Source organism: Vidua macroura, chromosome 23, assembly GCF_024509145.1.
Source record: "Vidua macroura isolate BioBank_ID:100142 chromosome 23, ASM2450914v1, whole genome shotgun sequence".
In the NCBI taxonomy this organism is placed as follows: domain Eukaryota; kingdom Metazoa; phylum Chordata; class Aves; order Passeriformes; family Viduidae; genus Vidua; species Vidua macroura.
In genome coordinates, this window is record NC_071593.1 from 7,294,937 (window position 1) to 7,319,778 (window position 24,842).

Below are 24,842 nucleotides of genomic sequence, written 5' to 3' on the forward strand. Positions count from 1 at the left end.
AAATGAATGCTCTGGATCAAAGAATAGAGAGAATTCACGTCAGAAAGTTTGAAAGAGCTGAACACAAAGGGCTTGAGTCACTGTTGCAATTCAGTCTAGCAGGACCAAGGAATTTGCAAAGAAATTGCATAATTTAACAGGGATATCAGTGTTTCCATGGGTAAAAAACCACCCCAGTAATTATGGGGTTGCCAGTTGACAGTAATTCCTGGGAAAATGATGTAACAGCTGTGAGGGAGTTGGATTAACTTTGAGAATTACAGGAGGAGAATATAATTAATACAAATCAACACGGGGCTGTGGAAATCAGATCTTGTCAAAACTAATTGAATTGATGGCATGTTTGAAAAAAAATCAGATTTAATGAACATAAATAACAGTGATGTAAGAAACACCATAAAGGATGTGGTGTGACAAATCTACGGGTTATTTTGGGAGGTTTTCCTGGAGAATCTGTTGGAATCGAGCTGGGGTTGATAGACACACAGGGTGTGTTGGACTGTTCCCGTTCGTGGTGGTTTTACCCTTGCAGCAACAAAATATTTCCCAAAAAGGGATTGCACGGTCAGGCCACACTCACCAGGAGAGAGCAGCTGACAATGGATGTGCCATAAAATTTCTCCCCATTTCTGACCTTTAAAAGCAGCTCCTTTATCCCCCTCCCCTTTGTGTCCAGAATCCATTAACCCTTCCTGGCCCAGCACAGCAGCAGGACACCCCTCTGGAGGGCCCCCACCACAAATTCCGTGATTTTCATGGCAGGGGCTGCTCTCTGCTCTCTGCACAGCTGGGAAACAGCACAGCAACAGCCCAGCACCTCCTGGCCGAGATCAGACACTGCAGCAAACAGCCCCAGCTGTGTTTTGTGCAGAAAAGTGTGATTCCTCCTCGGATCCGTGGCTAACACGGTCAGGCCGTGACCACAAACGTGCTGTTCCTCCAGTTTGTTCTAAATAAAACCTCCCGGCTCAGAGCAGGGACAGCAGTGCTGCTGCTGCAGCTCCTGCTGCTGCCACAGGTGCTGTCTGCTCACTGGGACAGCAGTGACACCAGCAGGGCCTTGAGAGGCTGACCTGGAACAGAAGCTGGGCAGAGTTAAAGGAATAAAGTGGGTTTTAAAATAAATAAAGGCTAGACAGAGTTAAAGGAGTAAAGTGGGGGTTTATTTAAAGGCCTTCACAGGATATACCTTGGGCAGTACAAGAGCCTGGCCGTGGCTACACCCCAAATGGACCCCAAGTCATGAGTTTTCACACTTTTATAAGTTTTGGTCCATTTCCACATTGGGGTTCATTGTCCAATTCCAGCTCCAGGTTGTGCAGTCCCATCCTCCCACTTTACTCTCCTGTTGATTGCACTTTTTGGGGCTGAAGCTGCAGCGGTGTTCTTGGTTCTGGGGCTGGAAAAGGATTGTTGTGTGGGACTGAGCTGTGAGAACTGCTGACACTTTATATGGAGTTCAGGGTTAAATACCAATGCAGAAGAGAACGTGGAAAATCTGAAAGCTAAAACTTAAGGCATTCCACCAGTGGCTGAGGACAGGCCCGCCACCAGCGTGGGGGCACAAAGCTCTCCCAGAGCCCCCGGTTCTGCTTCCAGGAGAGCCCGAACTGTTGGGAAGCAGCCCCTGGACTCCAGGAAGGCTTTCAGAGCTTTCAGTTATTTATAGGAGCCAAAGCAGGAGCAGGGGGAGCAGGAAAGGGGACACGAGGGGCTGCAGCCAGGCCAGGCATTCCGGCTCCCCCTCAGGCCTCAGGGCTGGTGCCCGGCAGCTCCTGCAGGCCCTGCCCCGTGAAATGGCCTCAGCATTCCCCTCATCTGAAATGGCCTCAGCATTCCCCTCATCTGAAATGGCCTCAGCGTTCCCCTCATCTGAAATGGCCTCAGCATTCCCCTCATCTGAAATGGCCTCAGCATTCCCCTCATCTGAAATGGCCTCAGCGTTCCCCTCATCTGAAATGGCCTCAGCATTCCCCTCATCTGAAATGGCCTCAGCATTCCCCTCATCTGAAATGGCCTCAGCGTTCCCCTCATCTGAAATGGCCTCAGTGTTCCCCTCCTCTGAAATGGCCTCAGCGTTCCCCTCATCTGAAATGGCCTCAGCGTTCCCCTCATCTGAAATGGCCTCAGCGTTCCCCTCATCTGAAATGGCCTCAGCGTTCCCCTCTGTGAAATGGCCTCAGCGTTCCCCTCTGTGAAATGGCCTCAGCGTTCCCCTCCTCTGAAATGCCCTCAGCGTTCCCCTCCGTGAAATGGCCTCAGCATTCCCGTCCTGTGGAATGGCCTCAGCGTTCCCGTCCTGTGGAATGGCCTCAACATTCCCCTCCTGTGAAATGCCCTCAGCGTTCCCCTCCTGTGAAATGCCCTCAGCATTTCTGTCCTGTGAAATGCCCTCAGCGTTCCCCTCTGTGAAATGCCCTCAGCGTTCCTCTCATCTGAAATGGCCTCAGCGTTCCCCTCATCTGAAATGGCCTCAGCGTTCCCCTCCGTGAAATGCCCTCAGCGTTCCCCTCCTCTGAAATGCCCTCAGCGTTCCCCTCCTGTGAAATGCCCTCAGCGTTCCCTTCCTGTGAAATGGCCTCAACATTCCCCTCCGTGAAATGGCCTCAGCATTCCCCTCCTCTGAAATGCCCTCAGCGTTCCCCTCCTGTGAAATGCCCTCAGCATTTCTGTCCTGTGAAATGCCCTCAGCGTTCCCCTCCTCTGAAATGCCCTCAGCGTTCCCCTCCGTGAAATGGCCTCAGCGTTCCCCTCCTGTGAAATGGCCTCAGCATTTCTGTCCTGTGAAATGCCCTCAGCGTTCCCCTCCGTGAAATGGCCTCAGCGTTCCCAGGCCAGCAGCCCGGGATGCCCGATGGGGCCAGCTGTGTGTGCCCAGCCACAGGCCCGGGCTGAGGGGGCAGCTGGAGGGGCAGCACCAGGTTCCTGGCCTGGTGCTCGTTCCTGCTGCAGGGAGAGCTGGCAGGGACTCCTGGGGAGGCCAAACTGGGCTGTGGTGGTGGAAATCAGCTCTGGAGCCTCTGGGCCTGGGGCTTTTCCCAGAGGTCTCCAGCACTTTCTCTCTGGGATAAGGGGAAGGGTGACACAGTGGGGACACTCTTGGCACAAAATCCCCGCTGGGAATACAAATCCCGCACATCCACCCAGGCCCCCGACACCCTCAGCTGAGCCTGCGGTTGGCATTGGGCAAAAAGCTGCTCCTTTTAGCTCAGCTGTGCCACAGCAGAGCCTTCCAAACTGGTCCGGGCCCCTCTGGCCTCCTCTACCAACACCTCCACCAGCAGGGCCAGTCCCAACTGGGCTCCAGATGGGAGTTCTGAGCAAATGCCTCAAAGCCTGCACCCAGGCAGATGAGATCTCCTGGAATCACATCCCAAGTCACAAGGGATCCATTAGATCAGAGTCCAACCCCTGGCCCTGCCCAGACACGCCAACAACCCCACCCAGTCCCTGAGAGCTGTCCAAATTCTCCTGAAGCTCTGGGACCCCTTCCCTGGGGAGCCTGGGCAGTGCCCAACACCCTCTGGGGAAGGACCTTTCCCTGACCTCCATCCCAAACCCTCCCCTGACACAACCTGAACGTCCCCTGGCTGCTCAGGCAGATGCAGAGCAGTGCACCCTCTGCCTGGGGATCCCTGCCCTCGCTGGCAAGCAGGGAGCAGCCCCAGGAGCCAGCCAGGGAAGGGAAGGGAGAGTGAAGGATGCACGAGGCAGGATCCACTGTCCAAGAAAATGTCTTTATTGTACACGTTGGCTTCTATTGCTTGTATCCCCTCCCCAGTCCCACGTAGTGCAAAAAATTCAGAGAAACAGAGTTCCACATAAATAAAGTCGGGTAAGTTACAGAGAAATCAAAGTGACAACGCTTGGACATGGATCTGGACCAGGTGTGCCCAGCAGGGAGGCCAAGGCAGCCTCTGTCCCCAAATCAGGGCAGGGGCTTCTGCCTGGCCCTGCTGGGAAAAACCCCCAGAGCCTGGAGCCCCCCAGCTGGGGATGCTCCTCTGCTGGGAATTCAGACAAGGAACACCTTGGGTGAGACACCACGGACTAAAACTGGCAGGGAAGCCACACAGAGTTGTTCTCCTCCCCTCAGACAGGGTTGCTACAGACAGACAGACACAGACACGCGTCCCCTCCGAGCTCTCCTCCTCCTCCTCCTCCTCCTCCTCCTCCTCCTCCTCCTCGGCAGGGGACGTGCAGCACCAGGAGCAATCCCACCCTGGCATCTCCCAGGGCAGGCGCTGACACCTCGTGTCCACACAGTGTGGGTCGGGGGGCTCGGGACCCCCAGAAGATGCTGGGGAAGTGTTTTGCCCTTTCCTCCCTCCTCCCTGCGGCACAGGGGAGCAGTGAGCACCTGCATAGTTTGGGCAGCAGAGACAAGAGGCTCCCTCCTCGCCGGGTTCCCAGGGATCAGGCTCAGTGGGATATTGCTCAGGGCCCAGCCAGGGGGGACAGGAGTCACTCTGCCCCTGTCCCTGCTCCTCGGGAAGCAGGACAGCACCACACAGGATTTGCAGCGCGGCCGCTGAAGTTTCCAACGGAGGCCAAGGGCACGTGGCACCAAAATTCCCCTCAGCTGCTGCATTTGTCACTTCCCTCAGGTTTTGCTCCCAAGGCACAGCTCCCTCTTCCCTCTGCAGCAGCCCCAGCTGGAGCAGAGGCCGAGCCACTGCCACATCTCACTCCTTGTTTGAAACCAGCCCTGTCTCCCCCTCAGCAGCTCCGGCACTGCAGCTCCTGGCTGGGCTCCACTCTCCCTTCGTTCCTGACTCCTCCTGAGCTCCTCAGCACCTCGGGCCAAGCCCAGCACCAGCCCCTTCCACCCCTCCGTGGGCCTTTTGGGCTGATCCTCCTCCAAAGGAGACCCTGGAGCCAGGGACACCTTGATGTGAGCCCAGCAGGAGAGTGAAATTCCTTTGCTGGTTACAGGAATGGGATGGAAAGGGGTTGAGAGCTCACTTGGGTGGAGGCACATGCACAAAACAGAGCAGATTTCAATGGTTTCATCAGTTTTTGAACAAAGCAGATTGCTCTGACCTTCCTGGGGCAGCCCACATGGACCAGGAGACAACTGCAGAGCCTGGACACTCGCAGGGGCCTCTGCAGGACAGGGAGACGGGGGAGCTGCTGAGCTGTGACAGGCTGGGGCAGTGACAAGGGGACAAAAAAGAAGATTTAGAGCTTGTTCCAAAAGCCAAAAAGGCCTCCTCAGCCTGAGAAGCTCAGACTGTCCTTGGGGAGAGGCTGGAGGGGGAAGCAGCCCTGCTTTCCAGAAGCTGCTGGCAATTCCAGATGTACAACGTGAGGCACTGTGAGAGTGGGCTTGTGGAGGATGCCAGTGGGCTTGGAAATCCTGTAGGCACCAGGGGAAATCAGACTGCCAGCAAAGGATCTGAAGTTGGGGAGTCCCTGTCTCATTTTAAACTCTTCTTTCGCCCCCCATAAAGCAGAAATCTCTTGCTACTTGAAAATTCAGGCCCACAAGTCCCACACGAGTGAAATCTGAGCTCTGTGAGTGAGAAATGGGGAGTAGGGGGGGAAAAAGGAGCAAGGAATGAGTTCCAAACAGCTGGACCATATTTCCAATGCTACATTTGAACACGGTTGAGGTACCAGTGGTAGAGTTGTTCCTCTGTGGTGTGGAGAGCACCTGATCTGTGCCTCAGCTCACGGCTCACACACACAGCACACCCTGAAAACACCACACCACGGGAGCCCTGGCTCTAGGACAGGCCTTACAGTGCTAATTTATCCAAGCTTTAGTTCATTAAAGTGGTTGCTTAATTGCCAGGGAGTCGCTAATTGGAAACGGTCTCTCCCGTGCTGCTTTTGGCATCTCACACATGCACACACCCCACCCATCAGAGAGAACTTCCAGGGCACAGGAATCATCTCCTCAACAAATGAGAAAAGGAAGTGCATCCCTTCTGCTGCCTCGAGAGCAGAGGGGATGGGGAATACTGGGGCAGTGTAAAAAAGAAAACGGATATGAAATCATATTAGCGTTCAAATAAAAAAAGGCAAATAAAAAAATTAATACCCAGAAAAGTAATGCCAGGCAACCCTTCTCGTTCAGAAGGCTGGACTGTTCTTTTTCCAAGAACTGATTCCTTTCCACAAACCCAGAATCTGCTTTGCAGAGAGGGGAACAGCAAACAGGCCAGGCCATTCCCAGAGAGTCCCAGTCCTGGAGCCTAGGCCAGCGATGGCAGCGATGCCACCAAGGTCCCTGCGGCCACCTGCCTGGCCAGAGCCACGCTCAGCTGGGATCCCAGTGGGTCAGGGGAGCACTGGAGGGGTCAGGACCCTCCCCATCCTGCAGGGCTGTGCCTGGGCTGGGCTTCTTCTCTTGGTGTGGTTAAGGCATCAAAGAGACACCCTCGGAGCGGGGCAGCGGCCCCAGAGTCCGGAGCAGTGCACACAGGCTTGGGCTGAGTTTGGCTACAGTGACATTCAGAGGAGAGGGGGGTTGCACATGGGCCGTGTCCCCCGGGGCCACCGCAGGGCTGGCAGTGCCCGGTGGCACGGCTGGAGCACGGCAATCCCAGAAGCAGCAATGGTTCGGGTTCCCCCTTGCCCAAAGGAGCTTTTGGGGGGCGCTGGATGAGTCTGGCCGGAGGGAGAGCCCCCTCTGCTCGCCCTCCAGGGAGGGGCCGGCCCTGGAAGTACATTTGGTGGCCCTGGTGACCCCGCGGGTGTCCCCAGAGCGGGGAGAGCCCCCCAGGAGGGCTGGGCTGGCATTTGTGCTCCCTGCTCAGAGCGAGCGGGTGGCACCGCTGTCCCCCGGGGCCAGGGCACGGCCGGGCTCGGTGTCAAAGGCTCGTGGAGGACACCGAGAGGGTGGGCGAGGAGGGCGGGGGGAAGTTGAGGAGCTCCAGCACGGCCACCCCCACGCTGCTGCGGCGGGTGAACATGCAGGAGGCGGCCACCCACTTGTTGGTGCGGGGGTTGTACTTCTCGATGGAGTTCAGGCTGGAGCTGCCGTCGTTGCCCCCCACGGCGTAAAGCCACCCGTCCATGGCCACCAGGTCGTGGGTGCTCCTGGAAGGACCGAGTAGTGAGGCTGGGAGGTGTGGGGGGGACCTGCCCAGAGCTCCGGCACCCCACAAACACCCCGTGGAAATGAACTGTTGGGGCACAAACAGGCAGAGAGCAGCACAGAGCCACAGATCTCCCCCTTCACTCTTGACACTCTCGTCCAAACCTCATCAAATACCAAACCCTCTGAGCCCAAAATCCTCGGACTTGCAAGCCTTAATTCCTCCCACAGCTCAGCAGCATCTCCGTGGGCTCAGCCAGCTCAACCCCTGGTTCTTTATGGCCACACAAACTGCTGAGGATAAGCCCCTCTGCAAAACATCCCTGCTGCGCCCTTCCTGGCACACCCTCAATCCCTCTGAGCACAGCAAGAGCGTGGTGAGCCAGCCACAAACCCCAAAACCCCGTGATGTGCCTGTGTTTTATGGTTTGCAAGGCACAGCAAAGTGAGATGCCTGCTCCTGCTGCAGCAGCTGAGGCTCCAGAGGGGCACAGCCCCTTACCTGCGGATGTTCATGGGGGCCACGCTCTCCCAGGTGTTGGATTTGGGGTTGTAGCGCTCCACGGAGTTAAGGCAACTGGTGCCATCATTGCCACCAGCCACGTAGAGCATGCCCTCGAGCACGGCCACGCCCGCGCTGCTCCTGCGGCTCAGCATGTTGGCAATGGGGGTCCAGGTGTTGATCTGGGGACAGGGAACCCATCAGCCACCCCACGGGGCATTTCCCACACATCCCTGCCAGGTCAGTTCTGTGGGGTCACTCCTGCTCTGGCCACATAGCTCCTGGCATGAAAACCCTTTCGGGGCACCTCACTTCTTTCCTCCCCACTGTCCCGCAGTTCCCAGGGAGGAATCTCTGCTGCCTGGCTCAGAGAGCACAGCAGCAGCTGGCAGGAGCCATCCCAGGGGCACAGAGATTCCCCGTGCCAGGCCACCAGTTGTGCCCCAGCTGAATGCCAGCCCAGCCTCGGGGATTGAGCTGTATCTATTTCCAATCTCTGTGAGTGCAGCTGGGGCTTTGCAGCTCATGAAAAGCCTCCAGGACCTTCTCTTTGATCTTTCTGCAGTGACCGACCCTGCTGGAGCAGAGCTGTGTCCCTGGGCACAACACGTGTCCCCAGCCTGCCACACTCCCTGCTCACCACGCTGGGTGTGCAGCCAGCAGGAGCTCAGCTGGGAGCTGGGGACAGCTCAGGGCACGGACAGGATCCCTGCTTCCCACAGAACCAGGGGCAGTGGGGCCAGGGCGTGTTCTGGTGGCCAAAACCTCAGAGAGAGCTCTCACAGAGCAGCTTTGGATCACTCTGCCCAGGACTGCACCCTGGATGCCCTGTCCCTGCTGATAGCCCTCCGTCTCACAGCCATGCACGGTGGGTTAAGGCCTTCCTGAAGAGGGGAGAAGCAGAAGAGTCGCCCAAATCTCCCACATTTACCTGGGGCTCGTACTTCTCCACCGTGGCTAAGTGCGATGAGCTGTCGTAGCCCCCGACTGCATAGAGGTTGCCTTCTGCAAAGACAGAGGCACAGGCATGAGCTAAAGACACGTCCCTGTCCCAGCACAACCCGCCACAGGTGCCACCCTCGAGGTGCCCACACAGGTCCAGGCTGAGCCTCACCACAGGTGCCACCCTGGAGGTGCCCACACAGGTGCAGGCTGAGCCTCCCCTGCCCCGGGCAGCTCCTCCCAGCCCGTCTCCCTCCCTTTCCAGCAGGAGTTGTGTGAAATATTCATCAGGCAGCTGCTCTGCAAAGCCTCCCAGAGGGCTCCTGCTGCTGCTGCTCCTTGACCTCCTCGTTACAGTGCTCCCCGCCGGAGCCCCGGGGTATTTTCAGCAGAGGAGGCTGGAGCAGGGGAATGCCAGGATCGGCTGTGGCAGGCTCTGAAGGAGCTGGGGATGGAGGGGAGGGGAGCTCTGAGTCAGCAGCGAGAGCTGAAAGCAGAGAGCAGGGCAGGGGACAGGCACGGGGACACTGGGCCAGGTGGGAAGCATCCCCAGGGAGATCCAGCCCCTGCTGGGGTGGGAGTGGGGCTGGGATCATCACTAAAAGGATTGTCCTGCTTCCACAGTGAAGGACTAATCAGGCTGTCCCTTCCTCTCCAAGGACAGGGGATCATCCACAGGCAGCCCCTTGCTCCAAACCAGAAGGGAACAATTTGTGGATCCCCTCAGGAGCTGCCTCCAGAGTGTGATGACTCCCCAGCTAGGGAGGCTGAGAAGGGCAGAGGCAGGGAGCACACCAGGACGTGGCAGAGGGGGCAGGAACTGGAGCAGAGCAGCAAAAGGAACCCTCAGCAGTGCAGGAGAGCTGCCCAGGACCCCCCAGCCCCCGTGGCAGCACCCACCTAGCGTGGCCACGCGGACGTAGCGTCTCCGGGTGCTCATGGCAGCGATGGAGGTCCAGGTGCCCGTCAGGGGGTCGTACCTCTCCGCACTGCAGGGACACAGGGACAAAAAGTGGGACACTGGAAAAGCCCAGGTCAAAGCTCTTGGACATGGGGCGGCTCCCAAGGGAGTTGGGGATAGACAGGGGAAATGGAGGAACTGACACAGGCTGGGTTCTGTTGGGGCAGAGGGCTACAAAGTGGGGTTTTTTCCACTGGAAGGAGGAGCTGAGTTGCAAAACATCTACTCAAGGGTCAGGAGCAGGGCTCCCAGCTCCAAGGACAGTGCATGCAGGAGCAGGGAGGGCTGGAGCAAGGCAATCCCTACCTGTTGAGGCACGAGGCCCCATCGTACCCCCCGGCAGCGTAGAGGAGCCCATGGAGGGCTGCCACACCCAGGCAGCTCCTCCTGGTGCCCATGGACACCTCGGGCTGCCAGGAATTGGTGACAGGGTCGTAGGACTCCACTGTGGCCAGGTCAGAGGTGCCATCGTAGCTGCAGGGACAGAAGGGGAGAAGAGGCTGCTCAGAAAAGCTGTGGATGCCCCTGGATCCCTGGAAGTGTCCACGCTGGACGGGGTTTGGAGCAAACTGGGATGGTGGAAGGTGTGATGGGTGGGATGAGATGAGCTTTAAGGCTCCAACCCTAACCAGTCTGGCATTCTAAGGGAAATGGGAGCACAGTGCCCCAGTTCAGGAGGGGGCATTGCCCATGGGGAATGCCCATAGGGCATTTCCTACACATCCCTGCCAGGTCAGTTCTGTGGGGTCAGTCCTGCTCTGGCCGCCTGGCATGAAAACCCTTTTGGGGGGACCTCATTCCTTTCCTCCCTGCTCTCCCACAGCTGCCAGGAGGAATCTCCACTGCCTGGCTCAGCAGCAGCAGCTGGCAGGAGCCACCCCAGGGGCACAGAGATCCCCGTGCGCAGGGAAGGGGCTTTTCCCCAGAGCTCCCGGACCCCGCTGCCCACCCGTGCTCCCAGAGCAGCCCCGTGCCACCCTGCCCGTGCCCCCTTACCCGCCCACGGCGTAGAGCTTGTTCCCGATGGCCGCGACGCCCACGCGGGCCCGGCGCGTGGACATGGAGGCCACCATGTGCCAGCGGTCCGTGCGCGTGTCGTAGGCCTCGCAGTCGCCGTGGATGGCAAACAGGCTCCCTCCACCTGCTCGGGGAGGGCGAGGGCGATAGTGAAAGGGTTTTAAAATCACGGGGATCTGGGGAGTTAGAAGGAAAATCAGGCTTGGTATGCCCTGGGAAAATACCCTGGGAAAGTCCAGGCTCTGTGCTCGCTAGAGCTGTGTTACTAGAGGACACGAGAAAGCACGACTGTTGTAAAGGTGGAAAAGGCAAGTTTATTTTTCTGACTCTAGCATTTATGGTTTTCTAAAAGTAACAGTAGATAAAGGCAAGTTTATTTTTCTGACTCTAGCATTTATGGTTTTCTAAAAGTAACAGTAGATTGGAGGGTGAAAGTGCCACCTCTCCGACGGCACTAAACGAACTACCAGTCCATCATCAAATTTCTCCACCTCTATAAAGGAATGCAAAACAATAAGTTACTTACAAAAAGTGTGTAAGAAAGTTTGTTACAAAAATGTAAACTCGGAAAACTTTAGAAAATCTTAAAAAATCAAAGCAACAGAACTGCACCTGAGTAACCAGTATATGATAAATTATATAATTGTTAGATGAGATGATTGTTTAGTAATTAAATATAATTACTGTTTAATTGTAAGAATGATCATGAGAAACTGTGGTCAGGGGGCTTGAGAAAGATCACAAGAAATTCATGCTCGAATAGGATCAATGTATACAACAGAACAGTATAAGTTTAATAAGTATTGTGTAAGTGCTATAATGATAGAACATAAAATACGTTCAGCTCGAAAGCCATGTGGGAGTCAGATTTGGGTCTGTACCCCTGATTCCCAGAGCTCTTCAATAAAAGCACCTGCACAGAATCATATCCCGTGATTCTGTGTGCTCCTGAAGGCCGCCAAGGGGAGCACACAGAGCCCAGAAGCCCCCGGGACGGGGCGGGGATGCGGGGCTGGGGGCGGCAGGGCCTTACCCACAGCGAAGAGCACGGTGCTGGCCCCCTCGCAGCGCCGCGGCCGCGTCCGGCTGTTGCCCAGCACCCCTCTCTGCTCGGGCATCAGGTGGTACTTGAGGGCCTCGATGAGCAGGTCCTTGCACTCCGAGTGGTGCCGCACCAGCAGCTCCGTGTCCACGTTGCTCATGAGGAAATCCCGGCTCAGCAGAGGCAGCCGCACGCACTTCATGAGCTGGGGGGGGGGGGGACGGCAGAGCAGGCCTTGGGACACGGGCAGGGGACAGGGCAGGGGGACAGGGGGAACCGAAAGGGGACGGGCTGAGATCAGGGAGAAACTCTTTACTCAGAGCGTGGCGCAGGTTGCCCTGGGGCTGCCGCACCCCTGGAAGTGTTCAAGGCCAGGTTGGAGCAGCCTGGGCTAGTGGAAAGTATCCCTGCCCATGGCAGGGGGTGGAATGAGATGGGACTTAAGGTCCCTTCCAACCCGGACTGGAATTGGTAGGACAGGGACCTGCTGCTCCTGCCCTGTCCTGCAGCTTCCTCCAGCCACGTGCCCACCCAGCCCAGGCACTCGGAGATGGTGGGCAGAACCAGCCCCCTCCCCAGCACTCCCACCTCCCCTTCCCAGCACGCTCTCAGCCCCTTCCCAGCACGCTCACCCTGGGCACGTGCTGTCTCCTGCTGTCCACGTCGTGTTTGACCCAGCTGAGCACAGCCCTGTACACCTCCTCCTCCGAGGGCACGTTGAGGCTGTCGCTGGAAATGAGGTCCAGCACCTGCAGGGCGGGGTGGGGAGGGCAGTGCTGCTTGGTGTGGACTGGGAGGGACGGAGACATTCCCAGCTCCCAGCACGTGGCCCAGTGGAACAGCAGTGCCAGAGGCAGAGCTCTGCCTCCTGGACATGCTGGGGGTTCCAAGCAGCAGCCGGGTGCCCCAAAAGCAGCAGGTGCAGCTTTGTGGGGACATCTCTGACCACCCTCCCTGGCTCTTCCCCCCCGCTGTGGATGAGGCTGCTGCAATGCCTGACAATCCTCCCCAGTGTCACTGTCAGTGGCATCAGGGAGATGACTCCGCTGGCATTTGTCCCTTCCATATTTCCTGGGACAGACCCAGCAGGCCTGGCTGCTCCCAGAACTTCCCCTTCACCTGCCAAGGGACCCCTGCAGAGCTGCAGCAGGGGGAGATGTGGATCCTCCCCTCATTGTCACCCTCCCACTGCCCCGGGAATGGGTGAGGGGAGGTGTCTGATCCTGCTGGGGGACCACGCAGGTTGGTGATGCAGAGCAAGGACTGGGAATTGCTCCTGCCCAGGGAGATGAGCCAGGGCCACACTGGCACCACGTGATGACCAGCAAGAAACATTAGCTGAGCTGGTTTAAACATCCCAGCCACGTGCCCAGGGCAGGCAGGACCCATTCCCGGGGCTGTGCTCCCAGAGGCAGGGCAGTGTGCTCAGAGCTCACGTGGCAAGCACCAGTGACCAAAATGAGCCCTGTCCTACCCTCCTATCCTTATTTCCCGTGGGATTCAGCCTGCTGACAGAGCTCTTCCCACAGCCTGAACAGAGTGGGGCCAAAGCCCAGAACCTGGCTACACCCCCCTGCCTAACCCCATGCCCCCAGTGCACATCCCTCGGGCTTTTCCCTCACGGACAGAGCAGGACAAGCTTTGCTGCACCCAGACCTGCACACTGCCAGCGGGGCCTCACCTGTTTAAGGGGCAGCAACATGAACTCCTCTGTCTTGGACACCTCCACGAAGTGCTGGAGGACGTACTTGTGGGCAGACTTGAGGAGGTCGCTGCAGGAGTGGGTGTCAGCAAAGCCCCGGATGCCCAGGCAGTTGGAGGGGTCGAGCTGGCTGAGCAGGAACTTGCAGCAAGCGTCCCGCACACCATTGAGCTGAAGCAGGCTGGCAGCAGGAAGAAGGGTCTGGCACAGTGGAAAAGAATGGGGGAAAAGGGAGATTCCAGGGCAAGGAAACGGTTTTCACCCTCGTCCCACTGCGAGGCACGAGCAGAGCAGGTTTAGTGAGCACCTCCAGGCGCAGAAGCACAGAAAGGTCAGAGCACTCCTGGTTTCTGAGGTGAAGAACAGCTGGGAAGGACACCTGTAACACCCCCCAGGGCCAGGAGAACGGCAGGTGCTCAGGAACAGAGCTGGGAACTGCACAGAGCTTTGAGGAGCCACCTCTGGGGAGGGAAGCAGCTAAATTCCTGACCACTGCCAAAGCCAGCTGCCACCACAGGAACAGCTGGCAGTGCTGAGCAGGAGGAGAGAGGAGTCCTCAGGAGGCAAATGTGGCACAGAACAGCTTTGTGGAGAAGGGGGATTTGGGGAACAGCTCCTACCTGCACATTCCCCTCTCCCACCACGATCTCAGCCGTGTAGGCGTACTGCACCAGCTGCTCCAGCGCCTGGGGGTCGATGTCATGCAGTGTCACGTGGGTCTGGCGGCTCTCACTCATCTCATCTGGGGCAAAGGACACCAAAAATGAACAAAACCCCCCCAGCAGGGCTGTTTCCCCACAGGAGGATGCGTGGAACGAGCTGCATCCACCTCTGCATCCCAGCCCAGGGAGGTTTTCTGTCCAGCTCTGGGGAACAGGGACCAGGACTGGAGGAGGGACCCCAGGATCCTGTGCAGGGAGGGACCCCAGGATCCTGTGCAGGGGGCTGAGGGCAAAGGGAGTCACAGAAGAGAGTGAAATGAAGCATTTGACCATCCATGGGATGAGCTGCATCCACCTCCACACCACAGCCCAGGGAGGTTTTCTGCCCAGCTCTTAGCAAGGAGGAGCTGTAGGAATCAGGGTCAGGAGAGGAGAAAGGGCACCAGGATCCTGTGCAGGGAGCTGTGGGCAAGGGAATCAGGGAAGGGAGGGAAATGGAGGATTTAACCACGCATGGAACAAGGGGTTTGTTTTTGGAAGGTTTCCTGCCCAGCTCTAGGGATTGGGGGCCAGGTCTGCAGGATGGGGGACAGGATCCTGTGCAGGAGGGGGATCCTGCACAGGGGCAAAGGGACTCAGGGAAGGCAGTGAAATGAGGAATATTCCTGCTCTTGCTCACAGAAACAACACCTGAAAGGGCAGGGCAGCGAGAACAGGGAGGGGGACAGAGCGGGGAAGGGATTTGGAGAGGGGAGAGCTGCCAGCCTGTCCCTGGGGAAGAGAGGACTCTACTTGCTTGTGAACATGGCGTGGAAGTAGGGGCTGCAGGACGCCAGCACCACCTTGTGGGCCTTGATCTCCTTGGTGGCCACGTGCAGGACGATGTCGCAGAGCAGCCCCCGCTGCCGCATGCGGTTCATGCACACGAAGGCGTCGTGGTAGTGGCGCTTGGAGTTGTGCGAGATGCTGTGCCCGTCGCGGTTCAGGAGCTGCACTCCCCCCTCCATGGCTGCGGCGGGCAGGGCAGGGGGGAGTCCCCTCCCACCGCCTCTGCCGGGGGAAACAAAGGGTTAACCTGGTGCCTCAAGAGGTGACCTGGAACACGGCTGGGCAGGGTTACAGGAGTAACGTGGGGATTTACTGAAAGGCCTTCAAAGGAGTCACCTTGGGCAGTGCAAGAGCCTGGCTGAGGCTGCACCCAAGGTGGAGCCACGATGGACCCAAGACAGATCCAAGATGGGCCCAAGATGCACCCAAGATAGATCCAAGATGCACCCAAGATGGATCCGAGATAGATCCAAGATGGACCCAAGACAGATCCAAGATGGACCCAAGATGCACCCAAGATAGATCCAAGATGGACCCAAGATGCACCCAAGATAGATCCAAGATGCACCCAAGATAGATCCAAGATGCACCCAAGATAGATCCAAGATGGACCCAAGATGGATCCAAGATAGATCCAAGATGGACCCAAGATAGATCCAAGATGGACCCAAGATAGATCCAAGATGGACCCAAGATGGATCCAAGATAGATCCAAGATGGACCCAAGATAGATCCAAGATGGACCCAAGATGGATCCGAGATAGATCCAAGATGGACCCAAGACAGATCCAAGATGGACCCAAGATGGATCCGAGATAGATCCAAGATGGACCCAAGATAGATCCAAGATGGACCCAAGATGGATCCGAGATAGATCCAAGATGGACCCAAGATGGACCCAAGACGGACCCAAGATAGATCCAAGACAGATCCAAGATGGACCTAAGATGGGCCCAAGACAGATACAAGATGGACCCAAGACAGATCCAAATGGACAGTAGGTCATGAGTTTTCACACTTTTATAAGTTTTGGTCCATTTCCACATTGGGGTTCATTGTCCAATTCCAGCTCCAGGTTGTGCAGTCCCATCCTCCCACTTTACTCTCCTGTTGTTTGCACTTTTTGGGGCTGAAGCTGCAGCGGTGTCCTTGGTTCTGGGGCTGGAAAAGGATTGTTGTGTGTGACTGAGCTGTGAGGAGAACTGGCTGACACTTAATATGGAGTTCAGGGTTAAATACCAATGCAGTATAGAATGTGGAAAATCTGAAAGCTAAAACTTAAGGCATCAATCCAGGCTTCAGCCCTGGGTGATCCCTGTGGGAGCCACCACAGCTCAAACACCCTGTGCTGACAGCGACCCTGACAGCTCTGACCGGGCCCCGCCAGGGAAATGTCATTTGGTTCAAACAAAGAGGGGAAATTCAGGTTCAATATGGGGAAGGAATTCTTCCCTGTGAGGGTGGGGAGGCCCTGGAATGGATTTCCCAGAGAAGCTGTGGCTGCCCCTGGATCCCAGGCCAGGCTGGATGGAGCTCAGAGCACCCTGGGATAGTGAAAGGTGCCCACAGAACCAGATGATTTTTACAGTCCCTTCCAACCCAAGCCATTCTGTGCTTCTAGGAAAACAAAACCTTTGATCAAGGAACATTTATTCATGCAGAGCTTTCCTCCCCCAGTGCTGTTTGCATCCAGGCTGCTCCGAAAGGCCTTTGGCTGCCTCTGTGCCAGAGCTGGGGGGGCGAGGAGGGGATGAGTGAGCAGCAGGAGGGAGGAGGGGGAGGCAGCAGCAGGGAAAAAACAGCTTGAACCAAAGGCGAGCCTGCGAGCTGCCCCCGCATCCCTGCGGCGAGAGAATCCCCTCAGCCTCCGCTGCTCACACACCTCCACATCAGCCCTGCTGAGCCTAAAAATAGCAACCCAGCATCCTGTGCCTGCTGAGCCACGGATGCAGCCTGCTCTTGCCTTTTTAAAGAGCAGTTGTAGCACGTACGAGAGTCTGGGGGAGGACAAAAAGATGAATAAACACGTTTCCTGAGCGGGGAGAAGCCTGCAATGCCCTTTTCTGTTGGCGTCACCCGGGGTGCTACGAGATCCCTGCTCTCCCTGGCAGAGGCAGGGCCTGCTGGTGCCTTCCAGCAGGGACAGCAGGATGTCACCGTGCCCTCAGCAGCAGGGAAGTGCCCGGGAGTGTGGTCTTGTCCTCCCACATCCCATTTGGGAAGCTGCAGCATCCCCGGGACACCCCATCTCCTAATTCCCATCTGCTGGCCGAGATGCCCACAGAAAGGAGGTTTTTTGTTATGAACATCCCTACCTGGGCTCCAGAGGGGCAGGGTTGAGCTCCAGAGCTCCTTTCCCAGAGCTGCTTTAGGGCAGGGAGCAGACAGAGCCTCCCCACCTCTACCCCATCCCCAGGTGCAAGCCCGAGGGTTTTCCTGCTCTGCCTGGGCTGCTTTCTCTGTGTCACCCCTGCCGAGCACAGTTGTCCCCATCAGTATTTCAGTCATGTCCCTGCTCCTCATCCCTCCAGGGGCTGGGATGGGGGACGGAGCTCCTGGATGTGCAGCAGTGGCAGGGCTCAGAGGGGACAGGCAGGACCCAGCTGGGAGAAGGTGGCATTGCTGCTCCTGGAGATTTGTGAGCAAGGGTTTGGCACCCTGGGGCAGCACCCAGAGGGCTCAGCAGGCTGGGGGTGCTGCTGCAGGCTTTGGGGGGGGACTTACAAAGAGTTGGGAGCGCTGGGCTCACTTCCAGCCCTGCCACGAGTCCTGTGTGGCCCTGGGCGAGTGACAAGGGTGACACTGGCCTGTGGGCACAGTGACCCCCGTGGCCAGGAGGCAGAGCTCTCCCTGCAGTCCCCAGGGCTGGCACAGGGCTGTGCCACCCACCCTGAGCTGTGACACCGCCACGGTGTCACCCAGCCTGCGACAGGCCCCAGCAGGACAAGAGGGAGGTGCCACCTGAGCCACTGCACTGCCAGCGGGCTCCACGGGTGTCCCCAGAGCAGGGCACAGTCCTGGCAGCCTGAGCCAGCTGCGCCTGGGGAGTTTTTGGCTCCAGGCTCCCTGAGGAGCTGCTCAGCCTCCCACCAGCCCCATGGCACAGTGTCACCCTCCTGGCATGGGGCTGCTTGGAGCCCTGCAGTGGGCACAGTCCCCACTGTCCCCTCCTCAGTCCCACTGTCCCCTCCACCCCACAAGAACTTGTTCCCATCGGAGCTCCTCTGCGTTAACGGGTCAGAACAAAACCAGTGTGGGAGAAGGGGTGGAACAGCCCAGTGCTGCTCCCCGTGCCGAGCTCCCCACCTCGCTGGCAGCACTAAATATTCCTCATTTCCTTGGTAAAACTTCATTCCCAGGAAATGAGGGTCTGTGGGATGTAATTAATGGGGAACACTGCCTGCACCACGGGAGACAGTGCAGCAGTGTCCAGAGCTGCAGAGGGGGAAGGAAGCACAAGCCCACATTTGTGGGCAGCAGCAGCAGTGCACGTGTCCCCACGGGCTGGGACGGATGTGCTGCCTCCCTTGGAATGACTCGGAGGTTGTGGCACAAAAAAAAAAAAAAACAAAAAAAAACAAAACAAAAAAAGGAGGCGTTTGTTTGGCTTCTCTGCGCCAGAGCGTGGCCATGCATAACAGCTCTGTTAATTAATGCAAATGATCCCTGCCCAAAGGGAGGCCTGTTCTCTCCGCACAAAAAAACCATATTTTGCTGGGAGTGAAAAGAAGTGTGCTGAGCAATAAACAGGGAACAGAGGATCCTCCAGGGAGAAGTTCCGAGCCTGCCCTTTCCCCAGGAAGGCCCTGGAGAATAGCTTTTTGTTGACAGCCTGGATGGGGATTTTGTGTCTGGCAGGAGGGCTGGGAGGCAGCAGGGCCACATCCTGTGCAGCTGCTCAGACGGTGGGGACAGGGGATCAGGGGACAGCCCCCATGCCCGCAGGCCTGACACGCAGTCAGGCTTCAATCCTTCCCCTCCATGCGTCCCCATCCCTTTGTGCCACATCCCTGCGTGCCTCTCTGCTGGAAAATCAGCTGTTTGTGCACAGCTCTGCGGCTCCCACACGAGTGCTGCCTCTGGAGAAGGCACAAAGCCCTCGCTGGCACTCAGCTCGAGCCCAGGGTGTCACAGCAGCACAAACCAGGTCTGCAAGGTGGCACCGTGGGGCCAGGTCCCCTTCCAGGGCTGGGGCCAGGGCAGTGCCCTCCAAAATGGCACAGCCAAACTCTTGGATCCCTGGGGAGGGAGAGGATCACAGTGGAGCAGCATTTTTTCGTCAATAATCAAATGCCAGGGCTGTTTTCACAGCTACAGCAGATCTGCACTGCCCTTACCCCTCAAACTCAGATATCCCAAATTATTCCTACTTCCGGAGGGCTGATTACAAAATAAATTGCATTCCCACCTTTCCTGCTCCCTTCCCCACAATAAACACGAGCAGAGAGGATGGGAACCGTTCAGCTGTGCCTGTCCAGGAGCCAGATGCAAAGCAGGCACTAAATCCAGGCAGCTGTCCCCACCAGGATGTGTCACAGCAGTGCCACTGACACAGAAAATGAAACGCCCTGGGGTTCAGTCCTTTCTCAGCCTGCACCCAGGGAGCTCCCACGGGCACTGACAGCGTGCAGCAGCTCCAGCTCACGCCAGCTTCATTGTGAGCTCGGCCTGGGAGAGCTCAGCCTGGGAGAGCTCAGCCTGGGAGAGCTCAGCCTGGGAGAGCCAGCGCTGGCAAGGAGCAGAGGGAGGGAGCTGCTCCGGCAGCAGGGGGATGCTCTGAGCTGCAGATCCTCAGCGCTCCCCACGGCAGAGTTTTGCACCTGTGCAGAGGTCAGGGCTGAGATTTTGGATGGAATGTGGCAGCAAGGGAGCTGTCCCTCCTGGAACCAGCCCTGCCTTTCGGGGGGGAGCAGGAACTGGGGAGCTGGCAGTACCAGGGAAGCTGGAACCCCTCGGTGGGGACGGGAGAACACACAAATGGGGTGAGCAGCAGGGACCAAGAGCACAGCCCGGCCCTAAAAACCCCTCCAAATCTCCTCTCCTCCATTCCCTCTGCCCCTGCTGCTCCTGCAGCTCGCTGGAATGGATCTGCTGCGAGGGAGCCTCAAGGCAGGGCAGGGCAGCGCAGGCAGCGCTGAGTCTGCAGGAGTGAGAATCCCCAGCTCCCAGGAGGGCTGGGGCTGTTCTTTCTTTATTTATTTTTTTAAAATGAATTAGGCATAACTGACACGCACTGAATCCTCCTGTCTAGACATCTGCAGAGAAGTGACAAGCTGCCAGGGAGGATGTGGAGCCTCGGCAAGGGGGTGGGGAGGACAGGGAAAAGCTGCGCTCGGTTGCCAGCTCCAGGCACAGAGACAGTGCTGGCTCCAGGCAAGAAGGGCACCCAGCACACTGACCTCGGCAGAGCCTCTCAGCCCCTCCCTGGGCTGTCATCAGTGAGCCCTGGTGCACACACCAGTCCCTCCTAATTAAAGCCGAGCTCCTCATTATTCCCTGGGGAGTTCTGTTTGGAAGCTCCAAGCTGCTCTCAGTCACCCCAGAAAGTGAGAGGAGGGAGCACGAGGCACAGGCTCAATGCCCTGGGGCATTCTCGTATCACAGAGGGATGAAGGGCACCCTCATCATCCTCATCTCGGTGCCCAGAACCTCGTCCTCACCTCCCACAGGCAGCAGCTCTTCCTTCAGACACCTCCAAACTCAGCTTTTGTCTCCCGTGTTTTGCTGCTCCAAGCAGGACTCCATGCTTGAGGGATTCCGAGGCATCTGCGCCAATATTTGGGTCATTTTCAAGTAATTGGTCGTGAGGGTCAGGACTGGAGGAGGTTTGGGACTGCTGAACTCCCGGGTTAGGGAGGAACAAGGAATGGAAATGGATTCTTGCCTTTGCATTCAGCAAAACGTGCAGGTCCCCAGCTGCACTGGGGTTAGACTGCAGCTCCCGCAGTCCAGCACAAAGCACACCAAAAGCTGAGCAGAAGGAGCCCTGTGGCTCTGAGAGGAGCTGGAAATGTGGGTCATGTCCTGATTCCCCTTCCCAGTGTCCCCAGCAGCCACGGCAGAGGAGCCTCTGTCGCATCCCGTGCTGCTTTATGGCATGGGCAGTGCCAACCCCGGCACACACAGCAAGAGCCCTGCCCAGGCAGCAGTGCCAGGCCCAGCTCGGGTGCACTGCCCATCCTCTGGCACAATCTCTGTCCCCAGCTCGTTTTTCAGACAGGTAAACACAAGGGGAGAGTGCTCAGGCAGCCTGAGCTGGGCACAGCCACCCTCCTGCTCCCTCTCTGCAGCATCCTTGGTCCCAGGAGGGACTGTGTCCTTCAGCTCTCTGCTGTGCCAGCTGCTCGTGGCTCCAGGGGACAGTGGGCCAGCTCAGAGCGGGTCACCACTGCCCAGCAGTGCCCTGGTGTCACAGGACACTGATGAATTTGGGGAGACTCTGCAGGAGACACCACTTGGCTTCTAAAGGGAAGGATAACTCCATGACATGGGGCAGCAGCAGCAGCAGGGAAAGCAGGAAAAAGCACTCGGATCTGCTGGCTGCAACCAGCCAGGGAGATCTTTTACAGATGGACAGGACACAAAATAATTCTGCTGCCTCTCCAAAGCAGGAGGTCACCAGTGGGCATTGCCTGGCTCAGCCCTCTCACACACCACGTTCAGGGATGGTTCCCAAAGCCTCCTCCAGCCCCTCTCTGCCAACACAGACCAGCCCAGCTCTGCACCTCCTGCTCTCAACAAGCTCTGTGGAGCAGTGGGAAAGTCTTTCCAAGCCAGGAAACAGAAGGATTCCCTCACATCTTCTGGCAAGCAGCAGCACAGGCCACAGCCCCAAACACTGAGCTATGAGGAGCATGTGACACCCTGGCCTTGAGCTCACTGGCACAACGGGGGCCTGCCAAGGCCAGCAGGTCCCAGACGCTGGGAATTGCAGCTGGAGGAGCTCGAATTCCGGTCCCCGAGGAGCCACATCCTTTAGGGATGGTTTGCAGCAGGCCAGGCAGAGCAGATGGAGCCTCTCAGGCCTCCCAAGCCCAGCCTGCAGGGCTCCAGCTCCTGAGGAGCTCCAGGAGGCACCACTGGGACTCGAGCGGGGCTGCTCGAGTTCCGGAGCTGCTGAGCCTGAAACGCAGCAAAGCAAGGACCCAGAGCAGGCTCCCCAGCAGATCTCCAGCCTTCAGAGGACGCCTGCTTTGATTTGCACTCCGTCCCCAGAGAGCCGGGCTGGCGCGAGGGAGCGGGGGCAGATGGCCGCTGTCTGTGCTGGCAGAACAAAGCCGTGCCAGTGCCACCCCCACCGAGCTGCCCTCGGCTGGCAGGAGGCACAGGGACCATCCCAGCTCCCCGAGATGCTCGGGAGCAGCTCCGTTTGGATGCTGGGCTCCCAAGCCAAGGGAGCAGGTGCCTGTTCCGCCTGCCAGCTCCTGGTGCGCTCGGAATCAGCCGCTCTTTGCTGTGATTCATTAATCACTCAGCGCTCAGGAAGGAAACTCAGATCTCTACACCCAACATCTCCCCGAGTCTTACTCACTGCTGTGCTGAGTAAAGGATTTCCAGCAGATGTTCACGGGTCAGGAGAGAAACTCGGGGTGCAGAGGGAAGGGATTGCAGAGTGGGGTTTGCTTTGGCTGCAGGGATGAAAACCAAAAGGCCACTGGACACTGAAGGGTCAGTGAGCCCCAAAACACCGGGCCTGTAACAAACCAGCACCTCTTGGTGCTAAAGGCACCCAGAAACATCCACGTGTTGCTGAATCACTCCAGAATCACCTCCAGCAATGCAGAGCCCCCCCCGGAATAACGCTGTGGGACAGCAGGAAGTCACAGAGAGCCACCAGAGCAAGGCCAGCGCTCCTGCGGGCTGGCACAGAAGGGACAGCGCGGGGACAGCCACCTTCTCCTTCCTTGCCGAGGTGCAGGGCTCTGTTCCCCGGAGAGGGAGGCGTTTGCTCAGCCAGCAGAACCAGCCCAGCTGCCAGCCTGGCCTGAGCTGCCGGGACCAGCTCCAGCTCCAGCTCCAGCAGCAGCAGCGATGCTGTGGCTCAAGGAGAGCCCTCTGCCCTGACAGCCACTGCAGAGGCCACAGAAGAGCTGCGTCCCACGGTCCCCACAAGTTTCCGGGAAAACGCTTCTCCCCCGTGCCCTTCAGCTCGCCCGGCGCCGCCAGCACCGAGCCCCCGAGCGCGGCACCGAGGGCAGGGGACACGGCCGGGCCAGCCCCGCTCTGCGGCGGCTCCCGGCGCCCCGGAGCTGCGGCTCTCCCCTTTTCCAACGGGATCCAGCCAGGACTTGGCAGAGGACGGGGAAGGAGGGCACAGGGATGCTGCCGGCCCCGGGGGTGATGCCGCGGTGCAGAGAGAGCGGCCACAGAGGCTGGGAAGGGCATCGGCTGTTCCAAACCTCCGCAAATATTTGGAAACGACACCAGTTGTGCCAAAACCTTTGGGAGCGGCGCCGGTGGCACCCCCGGACGTGCGGCGTGGTACCCCGAAAGCAAACTTGCTCTCCGCGGAGGGATGCGCAGGGGCAGCGCCGGGAGTGATGGAGCGGCAGCTCCTCCGGGGGTCCCCCCATCATCCCCGGTGCCCCCTCCGCTGTGCCCCCATCATCCCCCGGTGCCCCCTCCGCTGTGCCCCCATCATCCCCCGGTGCCCCCTCCGCTGTGCCCCCATCCCCGGTGCCCCCTCCGCTGTGCCCCCATCCCCGGTGCCCCCTCCGCTGTGCCCCCATCCCGTTACCCCTCCGCTCCCCCTCCTCCCGCGGGTCTGAGCGCCCCGGCCCTGCCGGGAAGAGGGACAGCGGGAGAGAGAGAGGAGGAAGAAGAGGGAGAGGAAGAGGCAGACGGAGAGGAAGAGAAGAGGAGGTGCGGGCGGCAGGGCCGTGCCCCGGCGGTACTCACGGCTCCGGGGCGGCCACGGCCCAAGCCGGGGGATGCTGCGGGTCGCCGCTACACCCGCACCGCTACGGCCGGCCCCGCGCCGGGGATTCGGGGCGGGCCGGGGGCGGGCAGGTGCGCGGCGGCGGCGGCGGCGGCTCCTGCGGGAGCCGGGGCGGCCCCGCGGCTGCGGCTTCCTCCGTCACCCGGAATAACCCCGAGGCGCGGCGCGGGAGGCGCGGCCCGGCCCCGCACGTGTGTCCGTGTGCGGGCCCGGCGCAGCGAAGCGAGCGGCACCGGCCCCGCTGCGGGCCCGGCACCGGCACCGGCACCGGGGGCGGGGCCAGCGCGCGGGGGCGGGGCTGAACGGGACAATGAGGCGGGGCGATGAGGACAGGCCCCGCCCCCTGATGCCGCGCGCCGCACAAAGGGCGAGAGGGGCTGGGTTAATGAGGGGGCGTGGTCAGCGCCGGGTGGGTGTGGCCTGAAGGGGGTGTCCCAAAATAATTTAGGCAGGGAGAGAGGTTTGGGGTCGTGGGGGCCGGCCTGGGGCCGGTCCGCACCTTGTCACCACCCAGAGCACTGAGTGCCACCTCCAGGAGCTCCTTGGGCACCTCCGGGGGTGGGCGCTGCCTCGCTGTGCAGCCCCTGCCAAGGCCTGGTCACCCTCTCCACGGGGAAATTCCTCCCGATGTCCATCCTCAAACCATGCCTGGTGCGCCTCAGAACTCCGTCCTCGTGTCCTGTCACTTGGTACACGGACAGAGAGAGTGACCACCGTCGTGTTACGTGGACAGAGAGAGTGACCACCATCGTGCTACACGGACAGAGAGAGTGACCACCATTGTATTGCATGGACAGAGAGAGTGACCACCATCGTGCTACATGGACAGAGAGAGTGACCACCATCGTGCTACATGGACAGAGAGAGTGACCACCATCGTGTTACATGGACAGAGAGAGTGACCACCATTGTATTGCATGGACAGAGAGAGTGACCACCATTGTATTGCATGGACAGAGAGAGTGACCACCATCGTGCTACATGGACAGAGAGAGTGACCACCATTGTATTGCATGGACAGAGAGAGTGACCACCGTCGTGCTACATGGACAGAGAGAGTGACCACCGTCGTGCTACATGGACAGAGAGAGTGACCACTACTTGGCTACAGCCTCCTGTCAGGTTGGTGTGGAAGGTGAGAGGGTCCCCCCTGAGCCTCCTTTTCTTCAGGCTCAGCTGCTGCTCATAGGAGGTGTGGTGCAG

General features: G+C 58.7%; 1 protein-coding gene across 3 annotated transcripts; it reads right to left on the reverse strand.

Annotated features, from left to right (window-relative positions):
• Positions 1–3,715: 3,715 nt before the first annotated feature.
• Positions 3,716–23,692, reverse strand: KLHL17 (kelch like family member 17). Of its 3 annotated transcripts, XM_053997647.1 has the most exons (12): positions 23,600–23,692; positions 14,670–14,923; positions 13,832–13,953; positions 13,191–13,412; positions 12,142–12,258; positions 11,501–11,714; positions 10,447–10,591; positions 9,757–9,924; positions 9,390–9,478; positions 8,479–8,552; positions 7,548–7,729; positions 3,716–7,047 (listed from the first exon to the last, which is right to left on the reverse strand). In XM_053997647.1, exons 2-12 carry the CDS (start codon positions 14,878–14,880, stop codon positions 6,819–6,821), a joined length of 1,773 nt encoding a protein of 590 aa, XP_053853622.1. In that variant the 5' UTR covers positions 14,881–14,923; positions 23,600–23,692; the 3' UTR covers positions 3,716–6,818. The 3 variants fall into 3 exon arrangements, with proteins under 3 accessions (XP_053853622.1, XP_053853621.1, XP_053853623.1); XM_053997646.1 differs by lacking the exon at positions 23,600–23,692 and having other exon boundaries at positions 14,670–15,147; XM_053997648.1 differs by lacking the exon at positions 23,600–23,692 and having other exon boundaries at positions 14,716–14,788.
• Between the last annotated feature and the right edge of the window lie 1,150 nt (positions 23,693–24,842).

Coding starts and splice junctions, on each gene's coding strand:
- KLHL17 (XM_053997647.1), bottom strand. CDS start 14,880: ATGGAGGGGGGAGTGCAGCTCCTGAACCGCGACGGGCACAGCATCTCG. Junction 13,413..13,831: donor TGGGAGAGGGGAATGTGCAG/GTAGGAGCTGTT, acceptor CCACTGTGCCAG/ACCCTTCTTCCTGCTGCCAG. Junction 9,925..10,446: donor AAGCTCTACGCCGTGGGCGG/GTAAGGGGGCAC, acceptor CTGTCCCTGCAG/CTACGATGGCACCTCTGACC.